Source organism: Poecilia reticulata, chromosome 21 (genome assembly GCF_904066995.2).
Source record: "Poecilia reticulata chromosome 21, P_reticulata-male-v2, whole genome shotgun sequence".
Lineage (NCBI taxonomy): Eukaryota > Metazoa > Chordata > Actinopteri > Cyprinodontiformes > Poeciliidae > Poecilia > Poecilia reticulata.
The window spans coordinates 19479331-19507029 of NC_088850.1; the positions used below are offsets into that span (position 1 = coordinate 19479331).

Consider the following 27699-nt stretch of genomic DNA (forward strand, 5'->3'; position numbering starts at 1 on the left):
GTTCTTTATAGGATTGAATTTTGTGGAATGTGATCCCATAAGGTAGCTTTTTGTTTGCTGATTCAGCTTAAGACAGTGCATCAATAGAGTTAAGTAAAAAATCATTCATACCCCTGGCAGAGTTAGGCTTAAAGTAAACGTTTAAATTTACCAGCATGTTTCTATGGGCTGGAAGTAATACAGATGCTTTGACGTGGCCCAATCAGAGTCTTGACTTGAATCTGTAGAGGATTAAAGTCATGGCAAAGAGGTTTTGTAACTGTAAAGTGATGGAAACAAAATCAAGCGAGAGACAAAAGGTAAAAACATAAAAAAGACAAAAGTGTTATGGAAAGCAACAACAAAAGAGAGACTGTGGAAGTGTGTCTGACGGCAGGGACACCTTCGTCCAAGAGGGCACATATAAAAGCAACCACATCCCCAACATCCATCATGCATGTGAACCACAACACGGAAACCTCCATGTTGCACCACACACCTGATGGTCAGTTTCTGAGAGTGTATGTAAACTTCTGGAATTAACTGTAGCTGTTGACTTTTAGGGAAAGTTGTATGGCTTTGGAGGGAGTTGTCCTTCATTCCTCCAGCTGCCTTGTTCAATATGCCAGAAACTCTAACAAGAAAGCAAACTCTCACCATGCTTGACAGCTGATACAGACTTCTTAAGTTTGAACGCCTCACATTGACTCCAAATGTCAGTCTTGTTTCATTCGGTCATTAAAACCTTTTACCAGAAATGATTTGGCCTGGCCATTTGGGCTGCTGAGAATCTAATTCAAGTTTCAAGATTTTAGTTATGGGGCAGTGGATTATTTCTTGGGCTACACCCTCTCAAGCCACGTTGATGGTAAGTTAACTTCATTGTGGACAGAGACACTGGTGCCACAATAGCCTTGCTGGATCCCTGATTGTTCCTGGACACCAAAAGCAATTTGTCTTCATCAGATGTTGAGAGTTTGGGAGAAATGGTTGTCCAACTGGACAATGATTCAAACGCACATCCAAGCTCATTTTGAAAAGTGAGTGCATATTTGGCTTTCTGAATGACCTCCCCAAAGCTTTGACCACACAAAGAAATTTATGAACTACCCCTAAAAGCCAGGGTTGCTAAATGTGCCACATTACTAAACCTAAATGACCCAAAATCATGAAACTGGAAGGTTTAGTTTTAATAAAAAAACAGGAGTCACATCAGCTCATAGCAATCAGTACTTGAGTAGGACCGTACAATTTCTAACAAGGCGTCTATATTTTCCACATCTTCTACATCTTCCAATCAGTCACTAAAAGCAGTCCAGCACTGAGATGTGGATCTTTAGAGAGCTGAAGAGATGATGTGCCTGGCTGCTTTCACGAGGGCCTCTCCTCTATTCCAGCTCACAGTTCAGTCAAAGAAGATTGAAATCAAAGTCAGTGTAAACGTTGGAGAAACACAAAGCAACTGGAAGGTGTTTGAGACGGTGGCATGAACTTTAGAGTGTTTTCCTATTTGGGATTATGTGTAATTTCACTCTGAAACATGGGTAGACTCGTAGTCTAATTATTGGACGGAATGAGACTCCATTTATTTGAAAATTCTTCCTCCTGCTCGTTCTCAGGATCCGCCGATCATTCCTTTCCCCTTATTACAAATAAACCAGTATCTGAATTGCTCCTCAAATAAGCAAGGCATGACCCAAGATGCACCTCACCAGCAACAGATTTGGTTTCTACACACAAAAAAACTGAAGGAAAAAAAAGCTGTGGTTGTATTAAGGATTTGGAGTAAGATTTAGCTCTTGAAGTCCTTGCCTTGATGTCGTCACTCCTTATGCTGCTTGGACGGTCATTGTGAAGCTCCTCTCTCTCCAAGAAAGCTCTTGAGTGACAAGTAAAGTGGAAAGAAGAGTTAAAACATCTATTGATTCGCAAGTGGTTTCACTTCTTCTACCTTTTAAAAATATCCCACTCTAATTTTTACACATTTTACAACATTAAAACCTTAAACTGAAATATTTTTATTGGGATTTTATGCGACAGACCAACACTTATAGGGTTTACAAAATTTGTTTCGCAAACAAAAATCAGGGAAGTCTGCCGTTAATATGTATTTAACCCCCTTTACTCTGACTCCCCTAGATTAAATATAATAAAACTTAATTGAGTCCACTTGTGTGTAATTTAATCTCAGTATAACCGAACTTATCTGTGAAGTCTGCAGAAGTTTGTTAGAGAACAATTGCAGAAATGTATTGAATTAATTAATAAATGGTCCTATAGGTTTATCAGCAATCAGCAGATAAATCAAATATAGTTTCCAGGAATGTTTCATACATCCAAGGATTACATTAAGATTTAAGTTTTACATTAGTCACAAATTAGCTAGATCAATAATCAGGGGTGAAAGTAAGGGGGTACGGCAGGGTACTGCGTACCCCTAAAAGATTTAGCGGGGGTACGCAGTACCTGCAACATAGGGGAGCAGCTGTCTGCTGTAAAAAATCAATGCCATTAAAACCTTTTACCAGAAATGATTTGGCCTGGCCATGTGGGCTGCTAAGAATCTAATTCAAGTTGTTCTAAAACACAACTTAATCAGTTATTAAATAACTTTTTTCCCATCTCATATTGTTTCTGAACTGTTCGTGCTATACAGCAGGGCTCCAACACGTCAATCGCTGAGGGTTTTGAGTCGATCTTAGCATGAGGTGACAAACTGAACGGCGCCAGGGCGTTGAGAGCAGCACGTCCTCCTCTGGGTCCTTATCAAAACATTCGTAACTTTATTAAAGAACAACAACAAAATAAATCAACAAAACGTGTTCAAATTAATGATCCATCAACAATAATAATCTCAGTGATTATTGTTTCAACAAGGAGTTGCGCAATTCTGTGCGTTTCGGTTTAATTACCAAAATAACCAGCAGAGCAAGAGTTTAAAATTAACTAATCAACCAGTGGAGGCTTATTAATGATCGCAAAATAAATATCAAGCCTGAAAACCTAATATCGTAATGGACTGAACGTTTTTAACATAATCTCTGGTCGGCTTGTGGAGCGCAGGAGGTTGCCTTGGCAACGGGTCTGCTTAAATGACAGAGAGAGACGGAGAGTAAAAATGTGTGAGTGGTTTAGAGTTGATCACCTGTTCAGATTGTTTTACCTTCGACATGGCGCATCACAGCCGCTGTAGTTTCTGAACATTCAATAAACGACAAATTTGGACTGATTACCTCGTTCTTTGTGAGTATATGTTAATCACAACAAACATCAAACACGGTAAATATGTTTCATTAAGTAACAAACAAATGGCTTCTACCGCAATAATTATGTGAAATTAAATTAATTGTCTAATATAAAAAATAGTTTTTTGCTGTCGGCTCAGAGTCTGAGAGGCTTTTCCTTTATCAAACAATTTTGTTTTTTGCCTCTTATTTAGAGGAAATATTGATGTTGATAAGATTTTCTCCAAAATAATAACCTTTTTCAACCTTTATAGCTCCATTTTTGAAAATGAGGCTCTAACATTCACAAATGACATTGAAATTAAATCCAGTCCAACATCTGGTTTGAGGTGATTCCTCTGGAACCTGTTGGAGGAAAAATATCCCAACTTTAGAAGATGAGCTTTAACCTAACAGAGCTCTGTGGTTCCTCCTGTCAGTATAAGAGTCAGGGTGAGGAGGCGCCATGTTAGGAAGAGAAGTGGAAGCTGCAGGATCTTCAGAACAAACAGGTAATGATGCTAGGCTGGAGAAAGAGAGAGAGTCTCCCTCTGCTCCTCCGCCGCCTCCAGAGTCTCCCGCTGCTCCTCCGCCTCCCTATGTTTTGTCCGAGGCTCTGCTTCCCGGTGCTAACCCCAGTGCTCTTAGCCCCCTGCACCGGCGCCGCCCGCTACTCCTCCGCCGCCTCCAGGGTCTCCCGCTGCTCCTCCGCCTCCCTGTGTTTTGTCCGAGGCTCTGCTTCCCGGTGCTAACCCCAGTGCTCTTTGCCCCCTGCACCGGCGCCGTCCGCTGGACCCCCCTCCAGGGTCCACCTCTGCCTACTGGATCATTTCAGTGGAGATTTCAGACTGTGGCAGGAAACCGGAGTGCCCGGAGAGAAACCTGCAAACAGGAAACCTGTCAAATCTTTTTACCTTTTGTCCTCTGGTGTCTGATCAATTCTTCTTGTAAATGTAAATGAAACCGTTGTTGGACATGTCTTCACTGCAGTCGCTGTCTGCAGTGAAGACATGCTCATTGTCTGCCTTCACGGTTCGTTCTCCCTTCATTAAGTAACAGTAGACGTCTGTCAGCTTTGGATCCACACAGATGACGGAGGACAGGTGGTACGTCTCCGTCCCACATTCTGCAGGCACATCGATGGTCTGAGTGGCTTTGGTTTGGTGCTTCCTGGTCAACCTGTGCAGAAAAAATATCAGAACCTTGTTATCGGTCAGGCAGTGTTTTTTCTGCCAAGGTGACCCGCAGGCTGAACAACGGCGTTTGCACGCCAAATCCAACCAGTATTCAAGCAGTATAGATATACTGGTTGAAAATAACACTGGTGGAAGGGCAACCATGGCGCTGTCGTTCAGGAGCCTGAGGGAAGTGGCTCCACAGTTAGAGCAGGAGTCGTTGTCGTACAACTCTCTCTCTGTGTCGCCGCCAAACGAATCCAGCCAGACCAGCACAGACTCCAGCAAACTTTTTATGTCATAGTCCTTTCCCATGTCTGATGGCAGCTTCTTCTCCCTCAGCTCCATCAGAACTGGGGAAAGGTCTTGTTGACTAAAATGCTTGCCAGGCTGACAGACAGCTGAGAGGATGAGACTCCCACAGCAGGGGATGGACGATGCCTCCAGAAAAACCCTTTCCTTAGCGAGACACAGCTTGGTGACGCTCAGGTTTAGGATGCTCTGGAAAGCAGCGTTCACCCAGCTGTTCTGGAGCTCATCGTAGAACTTGAAGAAGTTATCCTCCGCTTGTCCTGGTCCTGCAGATGTCCTCCCTACATCTAGCAGATCCAAGCCAATGCTAGCTACTGAATTAACGTTAGGGGAACAGGAAACCTCAACAGCAATGGAAATCTTTACATTCAGAGATGGTTTTTCAGACAAATGAGCAACACTGTTTTCATCTGAATTACAACGTTCTCCATCCGGGGAACGTTGTAATTCAAAGGACCCTGTGAAAGTGGCCTTCAGAGGATTCTCCTGCAAGGAGGGGACCAGCGAAACCAAAGCTTTGGCTGTCACTTCAGCCACAGCTTTGGCTGCGAGATCAGCTGCAGACCAATCTTCCCCAGCCAGGTTAGATTTTTCTGCGACTGCAGTCTCACCTTCACGGTGTACCAACATCTCCGAACAAACCTCCCCAGCCGGGTCAGTTTGTCCAGAGACAGTACCATCATCCTCTGTACTGTCCCGTACAGAGGACGAGATGGAGTCCGAGGTCCCAACATCCAACGCCTTTTCAGAACAAACCTCCCCAGCCAGGTCGGTTTGTTCTTTGGAAGTGGATGGAAATCCTTTCCAAAACAGATCGTCCTCTTCATCCTGATTGTTTTCTTCATTGCAATCCTTCTCTGAAAAGAAACGATTGCACACTTTCTTCATCCCAGTCGTCACGGCATGTCCAATGCCCCAACCAACCGGGAATATCAGGGGAACAAGCACCATCGCAAAACTGAACATTGTTGCTATAAACAAATCTGAAACTCCAAGAAATGTCTGGATCCTCACTGATGCTTAGAGATTCCAGTATTCAAGCATTAGAACTTCTTTGATCTACTGTGATGTACATAATGTCATCTATGACCTCACCAGTGAGCTCACTAGACTTCTGGTGCAACGCCTTGCTTCTGATTGTTGCTATGGAAATGATCAGATCAGATCTGCATGACTCAAGCTGACATAAATATTTAAATAAAACGTTATACTTTTTATTTATTTAACATGAAGAGATTAATAGATTTGTATATAATTTAATTTTTGCTTTTGTGGTTTTCCATACCTGCTGTGGTATAAATGTTCTGAAGCCTTTTATCCACTACTATTTTTAATTACTATTCATTCATTAGGATTATTCATGTATTAATCATTGCCCAGTGCTAGGAACAGTCTGTGACTTATATTTATTTTTATTAATTTTTGCAGACAATTTAATGCTGTGACTATTTTACCAAACATAAGAAACAAAAGCAGAAGAGCGATCCAGACCTGCACTTATACATAATTTTATTGAACCCAGAAGTTCTTGGCTTGTGTCATTCAGGAGCCTTGGGGATAAAAAGGCTTCATGATTGTATTTCAACAGCAGATTTCAAGAACAACTCGGGCAAGAGTTTGGGTCAGACTGTGCTATTTCAAGATGTAGACGTGTGTAGGAATCTCCACGATGTCAGTAACACAGAGTAGCATTTCTAAGTAGGTGTATGCGTACACACATATACACTTGTGTGTGTGTGCGCGCAAGTAAAAAGCTTGCTACCTTTCTGTGCACAATAGTGTGTGTGTATATATATATATATATATATATATATATATATACATTTATATTTTTTGTCATAGTACTACTTTCACCTCTGGCAATAATTTATTAATCATTTGTTGCGCAACAAGCATTAAGTCATTAATTAAAAATGTATTCTGTTAGCATAAACTGAAAATAACCCCAGGCGCCATAGGTGCTAACAATGCTACAAACGTTAGCATTTAAAAAGATGTCAAAAACCTATCTTAAAATAAATAAATAAATAGGCCAATGACAGTTAAGCTGAATTGTTAAAGACCCCCTAAAATATTAACCACAAATAATCAGTAGTCCTACTTCAGGACCTCAAATGGTTTTGTACACGAACTTATCAAAAAATAATCAAACTCCTTTAAGGAGTTATGTTCTGTGATCGTAGAAGTGGTGAAATAGGCTAAATGGGACCTAAAACAAGTCCTAGTGGTACAATTACCAACCCTGAACAGAAGGATCCAAGGAACCTGAACGTAAAGCAACTCGCCGCTATCTGGTAACTCAATATCACGTTTTCACGCAAAAGTGATGCACAGACAGCACTTGTACAGCGCCACCAGTGGTCGGAGGAATGAATACACAAGCTTGGCTAGTGAAGTTTGCTAAATGCCCGAAATCACTTTTTCTTGTTTATGTGTTTTTTTTTCCTTGTGTCAAGCTTTAGAGGGAGAAGTAGTGGAATTTGTTTTAGGTTTAACAGCGGATATTCTGAAAAAAATAAATAAATCCTGGTCATAGCATATTCCATAGACACGCTGTAAAAAAGAAATAAATAAAAATAAGCCCTCTCCATTACATCCTGTAATCTCCATACACATGGAAAGCATACCGGAAATTCCACTGTTTTTCCTAACAAAGAAAAATATGGGAAATATGTGACAAAAAAAGAAAGAAAGAAAGAAAGAAAGAAAAAAAATTCCATGAACATAAACTTGAGAGCTACGTAAAGAATGGTTCTAATTGTTTGCCTGCTGATTTCTAAGGATTGTTTTGACTCTTTCTAATTTTCTCAAGATTTGCTTAATGGGAAGCACTATACTGAGGTAAGGAGCAAGAATGCAACACAATATTTAAAGCTTTGAAGAGGCATCATCACATCCAGATATCTGGTGTAGACCCCTGTAATTACAGACAGCTTCAAATGTAACCAACGCTAGCTTAAAACCCCCTGAAGCCTCTGCGTCCTCATTTGCTATTGCCACTCCTCTTTCAGTCTTTGTCTGGCTGCATGGTTAGAAAGCCAGGCAGAGAGATGTTAGAGTTGGGGATATGATCCTTTCCGATTACGATTGATGAAGGAGATGGGTTGAACTTCCTCCTTCTCTCTCTGGGAAATACGACATTAAGCTAACTCCACAGATGAACTGAGATTTGTTCACATCTGACTAAAGCAACATGCGTAAAACCCCCTGCACCCCAAGTCTATAGATATAGACAATTCAGAAGGTCCAGCATGACAAGAAATAGTACAACCGGAATGGTCTTTGCCCCATTTGATTCTTATTTTTAAAACTATGCAACAGTCAACAGTTCCTGAACAAACTCCACTGAATCCAACACCCGCTGCTGATTAGCAGTGACTGTGGCCAAAGGTAAACATCTCCACTGGCCAGCAGCTCAGTCTTGAAGTGGTCAGGAGGAGCCACTTGATCAGAGGCAGCTGGGGAGCCATTACTCCTCCACTGGGTCTGTCTGAGGGTCTTGTGAAGCCTTGTGAAATGAGATGGATGCCTCATTTAGTTTCCAATCCATTTACAATCAACTCCCAGAGTAGATTCTGACTCGGCCATAATCCCGAACACCACACATTTCCTCCTGATTACGCTGAAGGAACGTCATAGGGATTGAGATGGTTTAGGTGGGAGTTATAAAGTTGTGAAGATGTTCGAGGAAGAGTTGGCTGAGAATAAAAAAAAACTCCCAAGTCAAAAGTCAAAAGTCCAGCCCAATGGCTAATTCAGAGTCTGCTGCAAATTGTCCTTACAGTGTCAGTCTGTGACAGAGAGATGCAGAAACACAGATCCACATCTTTTGTTTCAAGCTGGCTGGATTAACGCACCACGCCGTAGACGAAGCTGTACGCAAAACCCAAGAGGAAAGGCATGTTAGCACAGTTTCAGCTAGTTACACAATTCACTTTGCAATCTGAATTCTTGCTTTTTGAACTTTGCTACTGTTTACCAGTTATCTAAAGGTTCCCTAAAACAGCTGTAGGTCACTTTTGCTAGCAATTACCTAAAATGGAGAAACTCACTACCAGTCTGTCATTATTTACAGCCCCCCAAAAATGACAGAAACCCAAAAACTTATACATTCATAAAATTTGTTCTATATAACATAAATTTGTGACTCCAAAGAAATTTAAAGTGAATTTTAGGAAATCTGTGATAATAGTCACAAATTATATATCTAAAAAAAACAACTTTTATTCTAAAATAAATGTCATGGCATGTCATCCAGGTGTCTTCAGGATCATTGTGGACAGAAAGGACCTCCAGCAGCAGTCAGTGTTCCAACTAATCTGAATAGGCCTCTGACAGAAGACTGTTGGTGTATGCCAGGTTTATCACCGTCATCACATTCCAGGGGAGCAGACGCTACTCCACAGTAACATGTTCTGGATGACACATCAGGTGTTAGCAACCACTGCTAATCCACCTCATTTGCTTTTGCTGCTCCTCTTTCAAACTGCTGCCTGGCCATTGCTAACATAAAGTATAACAAAGATGTGCTGCCACCGTGAACGATGCAATTCTAGGATTGAAATATGAAATGTTGAGAAATAAGCAACTCCAGGAATGAGTCAAGAAACATTTTTATTTCAAACTGCTGTGACGGGGCACTAAAAACAAAACTGCAGAAATACACACAGCACCCCTGCCCCCCAAACTCCCCACAAAGTTAAACTTACAGTGATAGAAAACGTATCATTTTAAAAGTTCTGAGTATAATGAAAGCACAGGAGAACATATAGTGGATGAAATGATTTCCAACAACGTCATGTAGCTTTCAATCAACCAACAGACGAAAAAAAAAATAAAAAATCAAGAATAAAAAGGAACACTTATGAGATAATAATAAGAGCACAGTTCGGTGCTGAAAAAATAGAACATTTCACAAACTTTTAGCAATAAATAGGTAAGAGAACACCATCCTCTACGCTTTTTACTGTGGCGCGTTGACGTTACGGTGGGGGGAGGGACGAAACTCATTTTCCTTCCAGGGAGGAGTGGCGCGCACATTCACACTGCTTCCAACGTCTGTACAATCAGTCAGTTTCTCTCTTTCACTCACTCACACACACGCACACACACACATAGAACAGGAGACGCCATTATTGATTATTGGAACTGGCTGACCTCACAACACATTGATAAACTAACAGTGCAAATTTTTCTTTTTTTTGTTTTTCTTTTAGACGGCTGCAGAAAATTAAAATAAGAGCGGAGACAATCCACTGAAATGGCAAACTTCCCATTTATACAAATCTTAAATGAATTTTTTTTAGTTTGTTGCTTTTTGGAGGGGTAAAAGATGGAATGAAGCTCCAGAGCAGCAAGAAGAGGGGGAGAAAATATTTAAATTCGAGAGATATTTAAAACTTTTTTAAGGATGTTATTTTACTTTCTTGTTCTTCATTAACTTAAAAAAAACAAAACAAACTAAAACAATAACAGATTAACTACAATAAAACACTCCGGAGCACCATTTTTGACTAAACGTGATGAGAAACTACGACTCGACAACAAAAACAGAAGAAGAAGAAAAAACAACACAGAAGCCAAAAAGGTCAAAAGGTGATTGGGATCGTTCTAGAAGGCAGCGCATTCGACTGGTGGCACTAAGTTTGGACTTCCACGTAGACACGAGTCAACCCAGTCAACCGACTACAGTGCAGTAGAAAGATTATTTTTCTCATCTATGGGCTTGTTGTGAACGACCTCGGTCCTCCTGCGGCCGGACGGGGGTCACCTCGCCCTGGTCCACTACACCTGTTTCATGTGAAATGCTTATTTTTTGTGTGTGAATTCTGTCCAGAAAAAAAAGGCAGAAGAGCCCCCTGGAGGATGAAGACGGAACTAAAACAAAAGAAGAAAGAAAACTCTTCATTTCCAGCCTCTCCCTCCTTCCTCTGTTGGTTTCTCATCCCGCAAGGCCTAGATTGAGTGTTTCCACCCCCCAAACAAGGCTGACATCCAGGTTTTTTTCTTTTACGGTACCTCCCCATCCTTTGGGTTCTAGGAGTTCTCTCCAGTCACAGAGTATGGAAGGAAGGATGCTCAACTGTCTTGTTAAATGGACAGGAGGAGTTCTAGAGTTTTGTTTTTTGTTTTGTTGTCGTCGTTTTTTTTCTTTTTGACTTTCCGTTTTCCTTCTTCACCACTCAGCGTCTCCGGTGGCTTTGGAAAAGACGAAATCTCTGCCGTTAAGATTCATGATCCCGTCCTTCAGGTGGAATTTCCATTTGGTCTTACTTCTGTGAATCTGTAGGAGGAGGGGTGGGGCGGGGAGAGGGGAGGGGAGGAAATGAGTCGGGGGCGTAGAGAACAGATGGACGGCATTTTTAGGGGATCAAATCTCTTCATCTCACGCACACAGACGGATCACACAGCTTCCCTCACAATGATGGAATTTCTAGTAGGGTTGCAACTAATGATTAATCGATCTCTAACTTTTAATTACCAATTAATCGATTATTTTGACAATTAATTGTATTAAAATGGCACATTCTACAGATTCTTTGTTTAACCACTTATTCTTTTTTTTTATACATTATAGGAAATGCATGAAAAGATGCAAATAAACAAATAATTCAATCCCTGTCTTGCATTTTATTGCCTAAAAAGGAACAATAAAGAATTATTTTATTAAGTCTGAACCTTGAGAAGACTTAGCTAAAATACAGACAAAAGTGTTTTCATCTTATATGCAAAATGTAGATATGTTTGCATAGCTTTGGCTTAATTACTGCTCTCAATATGCATATCTCAGCAAACTGCATTTTTAATCCATTACTAAATTAGTTGATGATAATTTCACCGATCGATTAATCATGATTAATCGTTTCAGCCCTAGTGTCTCACCTTATCGTACTGGCACACCACAACGTTGTCTGTATCAAACAGCTCCTGGTCTTCGTCTTCACTGACGTCGTCTTCGCTGTTCAGCGGCTCCTAAAGCGGAAACCAAAACCCATCAGCGTCAATCTTCCGTTTCTGGTCTCCAGGACAACACAAGGCGGCCATGTTTGGAGTAACAGAACAGAGAGCAGAGAAGGACGCCCACCTCTTCAACCTGCCCATCTTCGCCACCGTCCTTGTCTTTCTCCTCTTCCTCGTCCTCGTCGTACTCCTCCTCTTCGTCCTCGTCCTCCTCGGAGGAGGTGTCCCCCGCCCCGTCCACCTGGAGCATCATGGGAGGCTGCTGCGCCTGAGGTTGCGGCTGGCTCTGCTGCTGCACCTGCGGGGGGGCCTGCGGTGCAGCTGCGCCCTGGCCTTGCTGGACCTGCTGGACCTGCGCTGCCGCCGCCCCTCCTGCTACAGCGGCCGCCGCCATTGCCGCCTGACCGGGCTGCTGCACCATGGTTTGCACCACCTGCTGGTTGAAAGGCATGTTACAAATACATTAACATTAGAAACTCTCAGTTGGTCAGTGGAGGCTCTCCCCTTTGGAGCGATGGAGCTCTGACCTGCGTGTTGCCTTGGACTTTGTTTCCTGAAGCTAAGACGATCTGCTGTGGCTGGATGATGACTCCGGTTTGCTGGGGCAGACCTCCTTGCAGGGGAGCCAGCACCTAGAAAACAGGAAAAAAAGAAAAGTGAAAAACTTACCCAGCATGCCTTGTTTTTGTCGCTTTCACATGCAGAAAGACCTCTTCTCCTAACCTGCTGTATAACGGGAGCCTGAACGCCACCGGGCTGCATCGGCTGCTGCAGAACGATTGGCTGCTGGGACTGCTGGATGATGTACTGAGTGCCGTTGGGAGCACGCACCACCTGCAGGATCTGACCTGCATCAGCAAACACAGAGTCAAAAAAAAAACAACTAAACATCTTGACAAAGACCAGGACAAGTTGGAGATAAATAGAAACTGTTTAAAAGGCTAATATTGGTGCAGGTGCGTGCGAGTGCCTTACCTTGGCTGGTGATGATCTGTTGGTATGGGGTGACCCCGGTGGGTAAAGCTAGAGTGGCTGCGGTGGCTGCTGCACTCTAGAGGAGGAAGGTGGGGGTGCACACAAAACAAAAAGATAAGGGATTTAAAAAGTAGAAAACGGGAAGGAAAAAAAAAAAATTAACTAGACACAGTTTGACCCTTATTCTGCTGGCTGACGTGATAAACGCACCGTTTGTTTCACAGCACAGAGTCATGAATGCGTGTAAATACTGTCTGAGGGAAAAGAACAATATCTATTCAACAGGTAAGTCATAAGGTTTTCAATTTTATTTTTATTAATGAGCGAGATAAAAGCTGGTGGAGCAGAGAGAACAAAAATAAAAAAACAAACACAACTTTAATACATTTAATAGGCCTGTAGCAATGAATCAATTAATCAGATGAGAAATTAAAACAAGCTTGACAATTTTCATTTGCACGATTTGTTTGTTTTTCTCGTGTTCCTCTTTCTACCAAAGACTGGATGACAGAAGCTCTTCAGTCTGGTTCACTGGCCTCAACAAGTCCATGTTTTGAGGGAAAATGTTGTTTACAGAGACTTTAATGTTCATTTTATTTGTTGTTTTGTTTATTTATTTTGGATATTTCACATGTCTTCCAGTTCCAGTGTTAAATGTTTGATATAAATTAAAAGTTTGTTGGTCTTTGGGAGGGTGAACGTGCATTATCATGCCGTTAGCATTAAATAACTGGAAAATGGTCTCGAAAATAACAGTAATATTGTTTATTCCCATAACTTCTGGGACGATGCATCGTCCAGGATTCAGGTTTTGACTTTGACTAGGCCATTCTGTGTTTGATTCTACAGTGGCTTCATGTTTAGGGTTGTCCGGTGAAAGTTGAAGTGTTGCAGTCTTCAGTTTTTACAAAAATTTGGAATAAGCCTCTGGTTCATTGCAGGAACACTTCCACTCTCATCTTTAAAAACGAGGTCAAAAATCTGTTTATTTGTCATTGCCTCAACCTAGTTTTGTTTTTTTTTTTACTTTATTTTTAAACCTGTCTGATCTAAATCTGTTTTGATGTGTATTAATGTATGAATTGAATGTGGCTGAGGAGGAAAGTAAAAAAAAAAAAAAAGAAGAGAAAAAGTAAATGGGTGCTCAGTTCTGAAGAACTACAGAGAATGGAAATAACCAGCACTCCAAAAATATGTAAACATTTCAATGTGGGCAAAAAAGAAAAAAAATGAAAGCGTGCAAGCTGTTGACAGCCAAAACATTTTCTACTTTTTGCCCACATTAAAACCTTTACATATCTTTGGAGCGCTGGTTATTTCCATTTTACATAAATAAAGCTTCCTTGCCACCATCACTTGTAAACAGCTGGCTTGACCTGTACATGTTTGTTGCCATCTTATCAGAGCACCTTCTTCCTCATATTTGTTTTGTTCCCCATTGCTGCTTTGTTTGCCACCTGGCTTGTGGCAAACTGCCACCATTGTCAGATGTTTTACTGGTAAAATCATTTTAAAAACCTGCATCATTCCCATTGAGCAAGTCATAAAAGATGTATAAATGTGAGATTAACTTAAAAAGCGCCTCACCATCCCCGTTGCACTCATGTGCTGGATAATCTTCGGATCCTGAACAATGACTTGCTGCGGGGTTGCTGTGGGGGAAGGAAAAAAAAAAAAAAGAGCATGTTCAGCTCAGCATCATGGCCCCCAAGGCGACTATTATTATTGTTATTACTACTACTACTCATAAATCAAAGATGCATTCATTTCCACTGCATCTCCATGAAGAATGTGTTTTAATGCTGGTGCTTTTTCACTCCTGGGAGCTAACCTTGCTGCTGCTGGGGGGGCAGGATGACCTGCGGGGCCTGCGTTGGCTGCGTCACCTGCTGGACCTGCGGGATGTGCTGAACCTGCTGCTGCTGAGTGGCCTGCAGGGTCGCCTGCTCGTCCGTGTGGAAGCCCTCCACTGCCTTGGACTGCAGCAGCTTGTTCTCCCACAGCTGCAGCATTGAACGAACGGTTTAGAGGACTAACAGGGGGTGTGGGGGAGGGGGGGGGTTTGTTTCTGTAGTTTGGGTTTACCGTTTTCAGCTCCAGGAGAACCTGCTCATCCACTCCCTCATCCAGGAACAGCTCCCGTACCTCGTTGATCACATCTTCGATTACACCCCTGTATAATTTAGGCTTGGAGGAGGCAAACAAAACATTTTATTTTCAAGAGGAAGCAAAAGAGGGCTAAACTGATGTTTAACACATTTTGTCAGATTAATAATAACTGGCAATTGGGAGAAAAAACAACTGAGGATGTGATGTTAAAAATGCCTTTTAAATAGCCAGAATCAGATGCTAATGTTGAATTTAACATGTTAAAATACATAGTCTCCCAGCTGGGAAGCATTGCTATGAACGTATAGCTGATGGATAATGGCAGCAGCTCAGCTCCAGTGTAACCCCTAGCACTGAGCTACAGCGTTCACAACAAACACGGCAGTGTTAAAATGTCCTCGACAACACCGCTGGGCAGCCACCGAGGCCGCTGCGTCGCACTGCCCCGATGTCCGCAGCGGACACCTCGGTCTTCTCCTTCCTTCCCTCCCCACTCGGCCCCCGTCGGTTTCCTCCACTATTTAAAGCACAGTGTGGTGTTTATATGTAGAGCCAGTGACGTAGCGTCGTGTAGCACCGTCCCATCCCGGCCAGTCTATATTAGACGGCCAATATGGCGCTATAAAACCAGGCAGCGGAGAGGAGGAGGGCCAGAAGCGCGAGAGAGGAGAGCAGACGGGGGAGGCCATTTTACGGAGCAGCGCAAACAGTCGCCTTCTTCTAAGCTTCGTGAGGAGATATCCACCGTTTTTTACCTAAAATATTCGGTTTAGACAAAAGCAATTTGGCTTTGACGTTAGGGAGCAGGACTTATTTGGCGTTTTATGGATAAAATGTGTGGTTTAGGACGTCTTTTCGGCGCCCTCTCGTCGTGGAAATGGTGGACAAAGATGAGAGCTGACTGAGCGTCGAAGACTTTCCACAAAATGAGGCTTTAATGTTTGAAAATTAAGCTTATTTCAGCCAGAGTGGATGGTGACTGTGCTTTGGGTACATCTGCGTTTCATTAGTCTTTTAATATTAACCAGTTAAACGTTAAATATCTTATCTCATATCTCCAGTACCAACACAAAAAACTAAGAAAAAAAATTGTAGCAGACAAATCAAACTAACTTAATTTATAAAGCTTTAACCTAACAAAATAAACAACTTTTAATCCTAATCTGCATTTAAAACTTAACTCTAGTGTTTTTTGTTAAATTCTGCCCCTGCAATGGTATCATGTTAAACAACTCGAGTTTCGCTAAATGAAAATAATGGCTGCTTGACTGAGCGTTGATTCTGTCATTTTAATGGACTTAAACAGTGGTGAGTTGGTAACAGCATATTCATCTGACTGCGAGAAATAAACTTTACCCCCCAATTCTTCCCCTCTCACTGACAGTCCTCGGAGATTGATCCTTACCACTTGGTTCGAGTTAGCCGAGCTCGCCATTATACGCGTAGTGTACAAACCACACGGAAATTGGCGAGAGACAGAGCCAAAAAATACGACAAAAAAAGACTTAAAACGACTGTGAGCGGTACTTTTAAAAGAGCCGGTATCGCTTTTGTAAATAAAACACAGTTTTTGCGGTCTTATTTACAATCCCCGGGCTGCGACTCCCCAGCCGTCTTCCTCCCGTCGTTGTCCTGCTTTATATACTGAGCGATGGAGCTGCGAGTGCGCCGAACATAGGGCAGGGTCAAGTGTCGCATATCGCGAGAGTGCACGTGGGAAACGATGACTAATCGCCACGGGGACTGCTGGGAAACGTAGTTCACACGTGACAAGGGGGTAAATAATACAACTCGACTGTCGCATTAGTTTAGCAACGCTTTGTGATGTTAATTTATTTAATTAGGCCAACTGCAAATAATAAGACTTAATGTATGTCAGAAATTAATCACAGTTTGCCAGGAAGTAGACATAGTTTACCTCAGATGTTAATATGAAGATATTTACCACTAATAATAATCCCACAAGGCCTAGATTATAATGCTAATAATCATTATATTTTTAATCCCATAAATAGTAATAATGGACGAAAATACTTTTTAAAAGAAATGTTCTGTAGATTTTACTACAAAAAAACTTTCTGGTAAGAAATAAATAATGACACATATTTTAAATTGAATTGAATTGAATCAACGTTCTTCTTTTGCAGCTCCCTCCACAGATTCTTATTCAGATTAATGTCAAGATTAGCATCAGCATCAGTCAAAAGGAATATAAATGGGTAAATTAAGATGAAGCATTTATTTTGGATGTGTTCTTGCTTGGTTATCACTTTTTCATGTAGTTATTTTATGCTGCCACCAGAGGGCGATCACACCACATAAAAGGAGAACCGCATCTCTTTCCAATTCCAGAGCACAATATCATAGCATCCAACTATTTTATATGGCATTCATTAACAAAAAAAAAAGAAAGAAAAGTGATTGTTTTTTTTAAAATTCATCGTGATATGCAGACATCTTGTGAGTATCTGAGGAAATTTACAACAACAACAATAAATATATATACATAAAACCTTTGCAATAAATCTAAGCTGACAGGAGAACCGTAACCTCCACTTCAGTCTCCATGGAAACTTGCTTCGCTGGTCATTCTATGGTTATGGATGATATGGATTGGGGGGGAAAATGAGGAAGGTAACCCGTTCTGCAGCGGTCCACCTGACGCTTTGGAGTTTCACCCTTTTATTATTTCATTATGTTTTTTATTTTAAAAAGAAGGTCATCCACCACGTTCCCTTGAATCCGCTCACCTTTCTGGTTGCTGCTTTCAAGATTTTGAGGTGAAACATGCTCGGAGGCCATGTGACTCATCTGGAGTGTTTGTGGATGTGATTAAGCAGAAAAAAGTCGGCCACGGCTGTTTCCCGAGCATGCCCTCTAAAAGATGTTGAGAACGTGCACCCCCCCTCCCCCCCCCACCCGCCCCCCTCCACACCTACCCCCGCCCCCAACTGCACGCACCCCTGTTCTTCTTTGCTATAGTTGCATAGCAACAGAGGAGCTGCTGGCTCCAGTTGTGTTGTGGTGGGAGCGTGCTGCACAGTGGCTCAAGATTAAGCTGGTCTCTCCGCTTCAATTATGAATGGGCTTCCACCGCCACACGACTCCGAAATGGCACCACTTAGACTGATAAGGCATTGAGGAACTCTTCTTCGGTACTCCTAACTGTTTCTTTCCCCCCCTCCACACACATACACACACACACTTCTCTCCCCGAGGTGGAGGTGGGCAAGACTTTAATCGCAATGTATTGAACTTAAACGATTAGAGGAGGTAAATGAATAATTAACTGGGAAGAGGAGCGCCGGTTATGATAAGACCCTTGTTGATGGGGAATATGCGAGGTTAATGATTGGGGTCAGGCTGGAGAGCAAATTAAAGAGTTCTCAAGTCTCACAAAGGCGGGCCCCCGGTAGCCGGGAGCCGCCGTGCAAGTGTGGGAAGCGAGGCCTGCTGCTTTCTCGTGGCTAGTGCTCGACTATATTTAACTTAAGATTCGGAGTGGAAAACGATGAAATGAGACCCAATATGCACTGGTCTTCGGTCAGCTCAATAGATTTACCCTCGAGTAGTCGAAGTGTGGCGGAATATGCAGTGCTTAAAAAAATTAAATGAAAATATTCACGCCCATGTGACATTTTGTCATGATACAATCACAAACTTGTTACTTTATTGGGATTTAATGTGACTGAACAATAATATGTAGGAAAATGAGATGAAATTTATTTTAGTTACTTATTTTAAAGTGCAGTTCAAGTGGGAGAAGCTGCTGACTTGACCACTATTGTCTGTGCAGATCAGATTTTAAGTTTTGGTTTCAGTTTTCCACATGCTACGTAGGAGACGCAGCAAACACGTTAAGAACTGATAGAAAAAGAAAACAAGATGCAGAACAGTATGTGTGATAGAAAGCTGGCGTTACCCTAACGACAAGTTTCAGCTGGTGAAACACGGTGGTGGCAGCATCATGCTGTGTGTGTTTGCTTTTTTTTGGCAAGGAAAATCTCTTGGAATTTGAAAACTGGCGTTCCCGGACACTCTGCACTCAGTCTGACAAAACTCGAACTTATCTTAAAAAGAAGGGCGGCCAAAAGATTCGGTTTATAGATGTGCAAAGGCAAGCCACACTTTTCAGAATCAGAGTTTTTTTTTTTTTTTTTTTTTTAATCTTTTTGTGAAATTAAAAAAAACATCTATGTATGATCTTCCCACCACTTCACGGTCACAAACTTCTTTGTTTTGGTTTGTTACGTTAGTAAAGATAAAGTTTGTGGTTGCAATATGAGCAAATGTGAAGAAAAAAAAAATCTAAGGGTTTAATACTTTTATGTGCCACTGCAAACTTTCAGATTTCTTACTTTTATTTAGTTGAGTTTAGAAATAGTTTATCTCAAAAGAAAATCAAATGTTGTAACTCATACGATCCAGTGAGCAGGTAGCAGTCAGTCTTCCAACAAATTTGAAGACGCCTCTGACTTTGAGGACCCCGTTGCTGTGCCACCTTGTTGCCACGGTTACACATCACAACAACTGTCTGAAGACACAAAAGTAAGAGCAATAATCTTTCCATCTGCACAGCATCCAAAACAAGAGGAAATACTCGTCCAATGATAATAAATCACCATCCAATGAGAAATAAACAGCCGAGCGTCTCTGCAACTTGTATTTTTTTATTATTGCAACCAACTGGAAGACAATACATCACATAAACATCATCGTAGTTTCTCAGAAAATGGAAAACAAAACAACAAAGAAAACAAAAACGACATTTATATATTTTTTGCCACGGTATTGGACAACGTTGATATTTACATGTAGTGATGAAGTAGGTCTTGAAATCATTCTTTGGCAACATGATTGCACAATAAGGAGAGAACCGAACACTTACTGAGATAAAAACAAACCAAAAAAAGAAAATAAAAATAGGAACCAACACCCGGGTGCACTCCGAATCACATCTCGCAGATCATTGACAGCTTCGACTTTTGACATCTCGAACCTATGGCTTTCCAAGATTCAGCTCTGCAGAAACAATGGCAGTATTCTAAGGAATTTTGAATGAGAATAATAATAATAATAATAACAACAGGGATTAAAAACTATAAAAAAACAACAAAAAAAAGTTGGCAAAAGCCGTTCATTTCTTTATGAATGGGTTTTGTTCGGCAGGTGTGAAAAATTAAAATCACTCGTCTCGAGCGCTTTTTCAGGCAGTGGAACGAAATTAATTTGAGGTTTTTCCAGGACGCTAAAAGCCAGATTTCATCTTTACGGCAAACTACAAGGGGAGTCGCACTATAAAAAAAAAAACAAGCGTCTGTTAAACCAGCTCTTTTTTTTTTTTTTAACTCGTCAATGCAAGCGTGTGTGTGTGTGTGTGTGTTTGGGGGGGGGGGGGTGTTACGTCAAATGCAGCCGAGTGATCATCGACCCGGGGCCGCTCAGACAGAAACAAGACGGATAGCACACAGCCAGACGCTCTGACTGCGTCTCCTCTTAGCCTTTTTTTTCCGTATGCGCGGAATGGAAAGTCAGCGATGCATGCTACAGGTGGCAAAAGGAGCATACCGGTGAATGGGACATGCATTTGTTTTTCCGTCTCGACCTGCTCATAATCGCTGTGTCTAGTCAGCTTTAAAAAAAAAAAAAAAAAAAAAAACACACACCACACACACCTCTTCTGTCTCTACTACTCTAAACAACCCCAGCTGACAGTAAATTACCACTTTGACGTGCTCTTCTTTAATGTTTTACATCATTTCTGATCAAAACAAAACAAGGACTGTTTAAAAATACAAAATGTTGAAAGTGTGCAGGGTAAGTTAATCTTAACTGGCCTTTGCGTTGTTTTTCTAAACAAATCCAATTCGTTTTTTTGACAGTAAAATTAAAATAGACAATTATCTAAAAACAGGAAGCGCCATGTATGGTGTCTGATAGGCCTTGTTAACCAGGACTTGTCTAGCGTGTGTAGCTGCATGTTGGAGACAAATACAATTGAAAGAGTTTCTATGTTGGAAACACTTGGAATTTTTTGACTTAAGCAAAGGAACAACCCCAAAATTGAGAAAAAGTGATAAAATACAGTTTATGCAGTCAATAGTAGCTTGTTGTTTGTGAGCATAAAGCGTGTCAGATAAGAAAATTCTGCCTTGTACAACACTTACTTTTCTTTTATATGTCAGTACAAAATGCTAAATAGCTTCAGCTGTTTTTCCGTGTCTGAGCTAAATGAAGAAAAATTAACTATAACTGCAGCCCGGTCGTATGAGGATTACCTTAAAGTTCTGTTTTAGTGTGAAACAGCATGATGTTTTAAGGGACAAACTTCAGACCTCTCTAGTTAGGTTGACTTCAAACTGGACTGGCCGGGATGTCAAACCCAGGTGTGAATCCGGGTCGACCCACATGGTGCAAAAAGGCCTTTAGAGAATTTGAATGTTGCGACAAAAGTCGTCCTCGGAATCCCAATTTGTACAGCTACGCCACTGTTGAGAAATTGAACCACAACAAAAGCAGGTACTGAATGTGTGCATGACTTGCTAACATAAAGTTAGCTAATCTAAGGACATCAGATTAACAACACTGGTCAGAACTAGAGGAGAAATCGGAATCTGAATTACTGCTAGTGTTTTTGTCACAATTGTGATGAATTACAGGCCCACCAATCTTGAAATTGCTTTTAAGTCCCGCTCTGGGGTGTCGGTTTGTTAGGTCTCTAAGCTCCAGCTCTCAGACATTTCTCTAAACTTCCTCCTCACTGGATGATTAACCCTTCCAGACCAAATGTAGCGCCTACGATCCATCCAAATTTGCAGTACTGTAATTCTGTCACACAATCTGAAAACTTCCAACGGTTTCTGAAAGGGGAGATGCTGCGCTTTCCGGTCAATATCGGGTTATTACGGCAATTTCATCCCCGCCGTAGCAGGGAGTGAAATTAATCTGAGGGGCTCTCTTTAAATAGACGGTAAATTGCAAAAATAACTCGCTAGATACTGAAAGTTCCAGTTGTTACGGATAAATGGGCAAATATATTTACTCACAGGACATTTAAAGAACTGCGTACAATCAAAATAAGCAAAAACATCCAGGCAGACATTTGAAACTTAGGCCTTATGTTAATATCGCAATTTTTCACGTAATGACCTCAAGCCGGACCCTTTTTACTATTACTACCATCATCTTTGGTGCCTTTGTATTTCGCACTGATGCCTGTGTTTGGCGTCGCTCTTCGGGAACGTTTGGCTGCGTCATCACTTTGCAGAATCTTTACACATTTCTTGATTTTGGTAAGAAAGACGTTAAGAAAATAAAAATAATAATAATATATGCCCTTTAAAGTTTCCTACCGTGTTTTGCCCTCTACAATGGCAGCAAACCTCTCTTTAAATTAAAGAATTTAAAATACTGTATTTAACTTAGAAAACAACATTTCTTCCTCTTCGTCTCCTACAAGGTAGCCATTTTTTTCCGTTTCGAAGGGGGGGGGGAGAAATATGAGATTTATTCAGGACACCTACAGAGTTTTCCATGCCCAACTGATTCATACATTTACACTGAACAATGTCAATGGAAAGTAAGGACACATGTACATCTACACGCTGGAAAAGAGAAAAAAAATCCCCCCCCACCAACAAAAAAACCCAAAACAATACTGTTATAAATAAATATAGGTGGCGCTCTGTTATGTAAATAGAGCGACTGACGGCAGGCAGAGAGGCAGGCACAACGTTAAAGGGTGTGTGTGTTCTCAGACACACTGGCTCACACACTCCACAGACGAGATCTGTAGTGACACACCGGGGGGCGAGGGGATGTGGGGATAATACTGAACACCTACAAGAAAAATCTACAAAAAAAAAAACACAAACAAAAAAAGAAAGACAGTCAGGTAGAGGAAGACAGAAGCCCACCCTCCCCAAAAAGAGGTGATTGAACCCGAAGCTCAGAGGTGGCACCCCTTGGGGAAGGGGGTGCAAAGGGGGTTTTCTAATTGTTCCTGCCTGAAGACATGTCATTGAAAAGCCCACTCCGACAAATCAAAAACTAAAACGCTGAAAAGAAACAAGACCAACGTGTAGGCAGAAGTAGAGGGAAGCCCACCCTACACCCCGTCATCCCGCCACCCCTCGAAAGAGGCGCTTTTGCTGGCCCTGAAAGCCGAAGCCTAGAGGTTTCACCACCCGCCCCTCTACGGGGGTGGAGGTCTCTGATCTACGTTCCTGCCTGAAGACATGCGCACTCCAAAAAAAAAACAACCCAAAAAAAAAAAACCCTGATAAAATAAAACAGAAAACTCCATAATAATCACAGATATAAGAATTGGCGGGAAAAAAAAAAAAAATCGTTTTTTTTTTTCCTTTCCTCTAGGATCAAGGTTTATATGAAAATAAGTCATGCTTCATGCTAAATACATCGTTTATCTTACATGAATCTTTGAATAAAAAAGATTTTGCTTCTCATCTTATTTACAAGCACCCATGCAATATAACTGAGAAAGTCCTGCAGGTCAAATTGCTTCAATTAAGAAAAAGGGAAAAAAAAATAAAATATTTTCTAACCTTTGTACAGAGTTGCCCGCGCAGGACAAATTGCTTATATCTTTATGAAGGTAGAGTGAGAGGGTTTAGAGACGGGGACACGACGGACAGGAGAGGCCCGAGCCCAGCTGGTCGGACTTGGAAAGTTGGTGTCGGCTGGACAGGAAGTTGTGGCAGCTACTGGGTATAGCTATGATCTCTGAACGGAGGTACTGAGCGAGTTTCAAGGACGACGTCTACGTGATGCAACAAGAACAACAAAATGAAGGAGATATTGCCTCAGACCCGGCTTGCTATCTGTCTCTATTGTGATAAACATAACCGTTTTTTTTTTCTATTTTTTTTTTAATTTTAAGATATTTTATTCTTAAATACTATGAGTGCTCTCGAAATAAACCATGTTTTCTCCATGTAAGTGGCATAAAATAATTTTAAGTGCATTGAATATACATCACATTGGGTTTTACTTTGACACTTGAGGTCACTCCTCTCTTTAGCTCTTTACTACGATGCCTTTTCCGGTTTTTTTTTTTTTTTCCTTTTCCTTCTTCTCCGTCGGCTGTCGCATCGGCTACATGAAGCAACCTGGTCGCGTATCTTTGGCACAGTCTCACGTTTGTGCTCGTGGGTGTAGGAGAGCGATGCCCCCGCCCCTCCAGAAGAGGTGGGTCTCCGCCGCGTTTGCTGGCATCGCTGAGAGATTGCTACAGATTCAATGTGGGAAAAAAAACAAAACAAAACCCAAAACAAACAAAAAAAACAACCGAAACCAGGAAAGGACAAACAGCCATCCTCCGCTCGCTGCGCGGCGTACTTCCTCTGCTCGCCCCGAATTAGTGACAAAACATGCTTTTTTTTATGGCTTTCATCCCCTTTTTAAAACAACAAAAAACCCAACATAGACACATGAGAGATACCCATTGATGTTAGTGTTGCTGAACATGTAGGAAAACATTGATTTTTGATATTGCCACAAATAAGTAGGATTCACCTAATGCCCTGCAGATAGATAGAGGGAGATGACGAGTGTCTGTCGAGACTAATGCTGTAGTAACGTTACCTGTTGACCTATTTGTGTACGTGTGTGTGTTGGCTGTGCGTGCTTGGAGGTGTCTGAATGCGTATGTTTGTTTGTTTTTTTAGTTTCTTAGGGTCTCTTTCTGCTCCTTCTGGCCCTTGGCGGCGCGGTTTGTGATGTTGTTGAGGCAGGCTCTGACGCCGGCCAGGTGGAGCAGCGACCCTGCCGCCTCCTTCATCTCCTCGTCGTCGCTCTCCGGCGGCTTCTCCGGCGCGCGCCGCTTCTTCAGCGGCAGCGTGTCGCTAATGCCCCTCGCTCGGCTTTTGGTCCAGGGCAGGCTGCTGCCCGGCAGAGTCCCGGCTCCGGCCGCCGAGCTGCGTCTTTGTCCGCGCGGGGGCTGCTGGGAAATGTAGGCGGCGGCGGCTGTGGCTATGTGAGAGTCCAGCGGGATCTCCCGGGGCTCCGGCTTGACGTCCGACTGGATCTCCACGGCAATGATGTCATCGTCTTCCAGCGCGGAGGAAGGGTTGGTGATCTCGGAGGGGGACAGACTGCTGGGGGACTTGGCGGTGCTGTAGGTGTGGTCGTCCTGGAGGTCCTCGCCGCAGAGGGTGGGAGAGTAGCGGGATGGGCTGTCCTTTCCCCGGCTAAGGTAATCTCCCAGGGAAGATCTGGACACGGAACAGGAGAGGATAATGTTACTTCTTTGGTCAGGAAGTCAAAATCAAGTTAATCAAGTTGTATAGCACATGTCAGGAACAGCTGATGGAAGGCTGACTTTGTAATTATCTTTAAGTAGTTATGGATGTTCATGTCTGAGTCCATCACTACATCCACATTCTGATAGTGTGGAGCCATGTTCTACTGAAACTGCTGGGAAGTAGAAGAAAGGTAGGAGGTAATCTTTCACTCCTCTAGGCCTGAGGTGAACATCTCTCAAGTCCGATAAAAACCTTGTATCCCTGAAAATAAAAAATAAAAAAGTCAGCCTTTCCCTTTTAAGGTCTGCAGTCATCAGACTGTCACCCATGCATATTTCAGATGACACTGAGCCTTCTGAGCGGCTTTAAACCTGGGGAACCTGCTCAGCACAAAGGTGCAGCATCAGAACACGTCAATTTAACACTGAAGGTATAGCATTCAAACCCTGTTCAACATGTTCTCATGATACAACTATAAACTTTTATGCATTCTAGGGGAATTTTTTGTTTTTGATAGATCACAAAGTATTTTTTGTGTGAAGTGTAAGAATAAGGATACAGCAATTTGGACAATATATTTGTAGCAAACTGCCCTTTACTTTGACAAATAAAACCCAATGCCTTCAGGAGGAAAGAAGCAGACCTTTTACCAATGACACGACTGCAAACCAAGAAGCTTCAATCAAAGAAGCTTCTTGGTTTGCAGATGGTAACAATAGTAACAATAGTTTGTTACCATTGATAACAAGTTACCAAGTTATCAATGGTAACTTGGAAGGAGCGCAAAGCATTCTGGGTAAATACAACCAAAACAAATGTCTAGTCTTGCACTTGTGAGAGAAATGGCTCATGGTTTGTTAACCAATGACAAAAGAGAAACCCAACAACCGCTAAATCTTCGCGAAGAAGGAAGTTGCGCTCATGTCTTCTTCTGAGGTTCTCGTATAGTTTCCCTCAGTGGTTCTTGGTGCAGTGCCACCACAGGTTTTTTCAAAGGGTTTGGATTGTTTGACACGGTGCAGTGTGAAAGAGAACCAGAACAGCTGAATGCTGCAATATTGGTCTCTAGTTGAGCCGAGTATACCAAACTATCAAGTGTGAAAATCCCCTTAGAGTTATCAAAGTGAAGGAGGTTGAATGCAAATGGAGACCTGACTTTAGTTATTTAAAGGGACAGTGTGATGCGTTTTCCTGAAATAATTTTGTAGCACAAGCAAGTAAATATACTACCTCCAGTTGTTAAAAAACTGCTGCATACATCAAACATGACTTAAAAGAATTTGATTACAAGATTTAACAACTGGAAAATTGGGCCTTTGTCTCCTTAAGAAACTCCTGCTTTTTCTGAAACTCCGCCTTCAGGAAGTCATCGCAACATGGCTCCTCTATTAACCCTTTAACATTTCTACCAGAATTTCACTGAGATGAGCTCCTACAATGAGCTCAGCAGATGAGTGGTTCTATCAAGTGTTTGCTAATTGCTGGTGGCTAGTCTGAAGGAGCTGAGTGCGTTTTACACAGCTGAATGGTTGCCACGGGAGATTCAAGGGTATCTCAAGTATGCATGAAAGAATCAAAGCAACACTCCAGGTGTGTTTTTGATGAGGGAATAACATAACATGATGAGAAGCTAAAAAAAGTCAATTTTACATGATACTGCACCTTTAAACATGTCACAATTAAGAACTGATTTATATTGATCCATCACAAACTGATCAATTTCTGAAAAGTTCAAAGGATGCTCATACTTTTCAGGCCCTGAGCATCATACAATTGAACATATTTTGCTGTAATAGTGAGAGAATTGTGTTGTGTGCAGCACTAAAGGAGGTGGAGGGAGGTGAGGTGGGGGGTATCCTGCAAAGCCATAAATCAGTAGCAGCTTCAGGAGCGTGCCTCGTCCCGCAGACATCCTCTCCTTCAGAATGAGAGAGTTAGCATATTAATATCTTATAAGCAAAACACGCGCCCCTCGCAGTGATCAAATATTCACTGCATACCTCCAGTGAGCCCTCGGCTATGTTTAATTCATTACGCCGCGCCGACCATTATACTCTTATGCTCTGGTGATGGATGTGCGTGTCCGTGCATGCCGCATATGTTCTCCGGATCAAAAAGCCTTTCCCTCTAATAAACCTGTTTGTGTGTGTTTTTGAGGAAAGGAGCGCATTACATAAACACACCTGGATCAAATGTTCAGAGCAACAGGGGGAGCATGTGAAAGCCTGACTTTTGGAGACAATAAAGATGCAATTATGTAAACTACGAGTGGAAATTTTTCTTTTTTTTTTCTCCTTTTGCGGGTGTAGGTGGATCCGTTTGCGCAGGGAAATCCCATTAATTATACGTCTGAGGGCAAAGTTTACCAACCTTATAGCCGAGGTTCTGCTCCCCACGGGGCTTACGGGCAGGGGTCTGATGACGGGGAAGAGGGCCTGGCTCCTGACGCGAGCGCCGTTCTGGATCACGCTGCGGGGAACTGAAAGAGAGAACCATTTATAAACACTTAAGAAAAAAAAGAAAAGGACATCGATACAGATCCTTCCTGCAACCTGTAGCCCTTAAATCAGTTTATGAAGGAGGGAGGGATAAAAATAGAGGAACCGTCTCGAAAATATTTGATCGGGCCTCGATGAGAATTCAGCGGCCGTCCGAAGAGACCGATGGGGCGATATTGATGAGCAAGGCGAGCTTAAATTGAGC

The 27699-nt window shown here is 42.1% G+C and overlaps 2 protein-coding genes across 3 annotated transcripts in view; both read right to left on the reverse strand.

Moving 5' to 3' along the window:
• Positions 1-9287: 9287 nt before the first annotated feature.
• Positions 9288-16315, reverse strand: gtf2a1 (general transcription factor IIA, 1). 2 transcript variants are annotated; one of them, XM_008398225.3, is made up of 10 exons: positions 16140-16315; positions 14711-14812; positions 14457-14628; positions 14213-14277; positions 12626-12701; positions 12374-12498; positions 12178-12282; positions 11775-12083; positions 11573-11662; positions 9288-10973 (listed from the first exon to the last, which is right to left on the reverse strand). In XM_008398225.3, the coding sequence occupies exons 1-10, from the start codon at positions 16167-16169 to the stop codon at positions 10866-10868; spliced, it is 1182 nt and encodes a 393-aa protein (XP_008396447.1). In that variant the 5' UTR covers positions 16170-16315; the 3' UTR covers positions 9288-10865. The 2 variants fall into 2 exon arrangements, with proteins under 2 accessions (XP_008396447.1, XP_081458828.1); XM_081602702.1 differs by having other exon boundaries at positions 11775-12086.
• A 3069-nt stretch (positions 16316-19384) lies between these two features.
• Positions 19385-27699, reverse strand: part of LOC103457812 (forkhead box protein N3) — an 80407-nt gene continuing 72092 nt past the window's right edge. Inside the window, exons 5-6 of the mRNA XM_008398224.3 lie at positions 27367-27475; positions 19385-24966 (exon numbers count right to left, since the gene is read on the reverse strand). Of these exons, the coding sequence (XP_008396446.1) occupies positions 24417-24966; positions 27367-27475 (659 nt within the window). The 3' untranslated portion in view covers positions 19385-24416. The remainder of the gene's footprint in view (positions 24967-27366; positions 27476-27699) is intronic.

Excerpts from the sequence above, each read along its gene's own strand:
- gtf2a1 (XM_081602702.1), bottom strand. The coding sequence starts at position 16,169 with ATGGCGAGCTCGGCTAACTCGAACCAAGTG. Across the intron at positions 14,813-16,139 it reads CGGCTAACTCGAACCAAGTG|CCTAAATTATACAGGGGTGT; the intron begins GTAAGGATCAAT and ends GCCTCCTCCAAG. Across the intron at positions 12,702-14,212 it reads ACATGAGTGCAACGGGGATG|AGTGCAGCAGCCACCGCAGC; the intron begins GTGAGGCGCTTT and ends TTCCTCCTCTAG.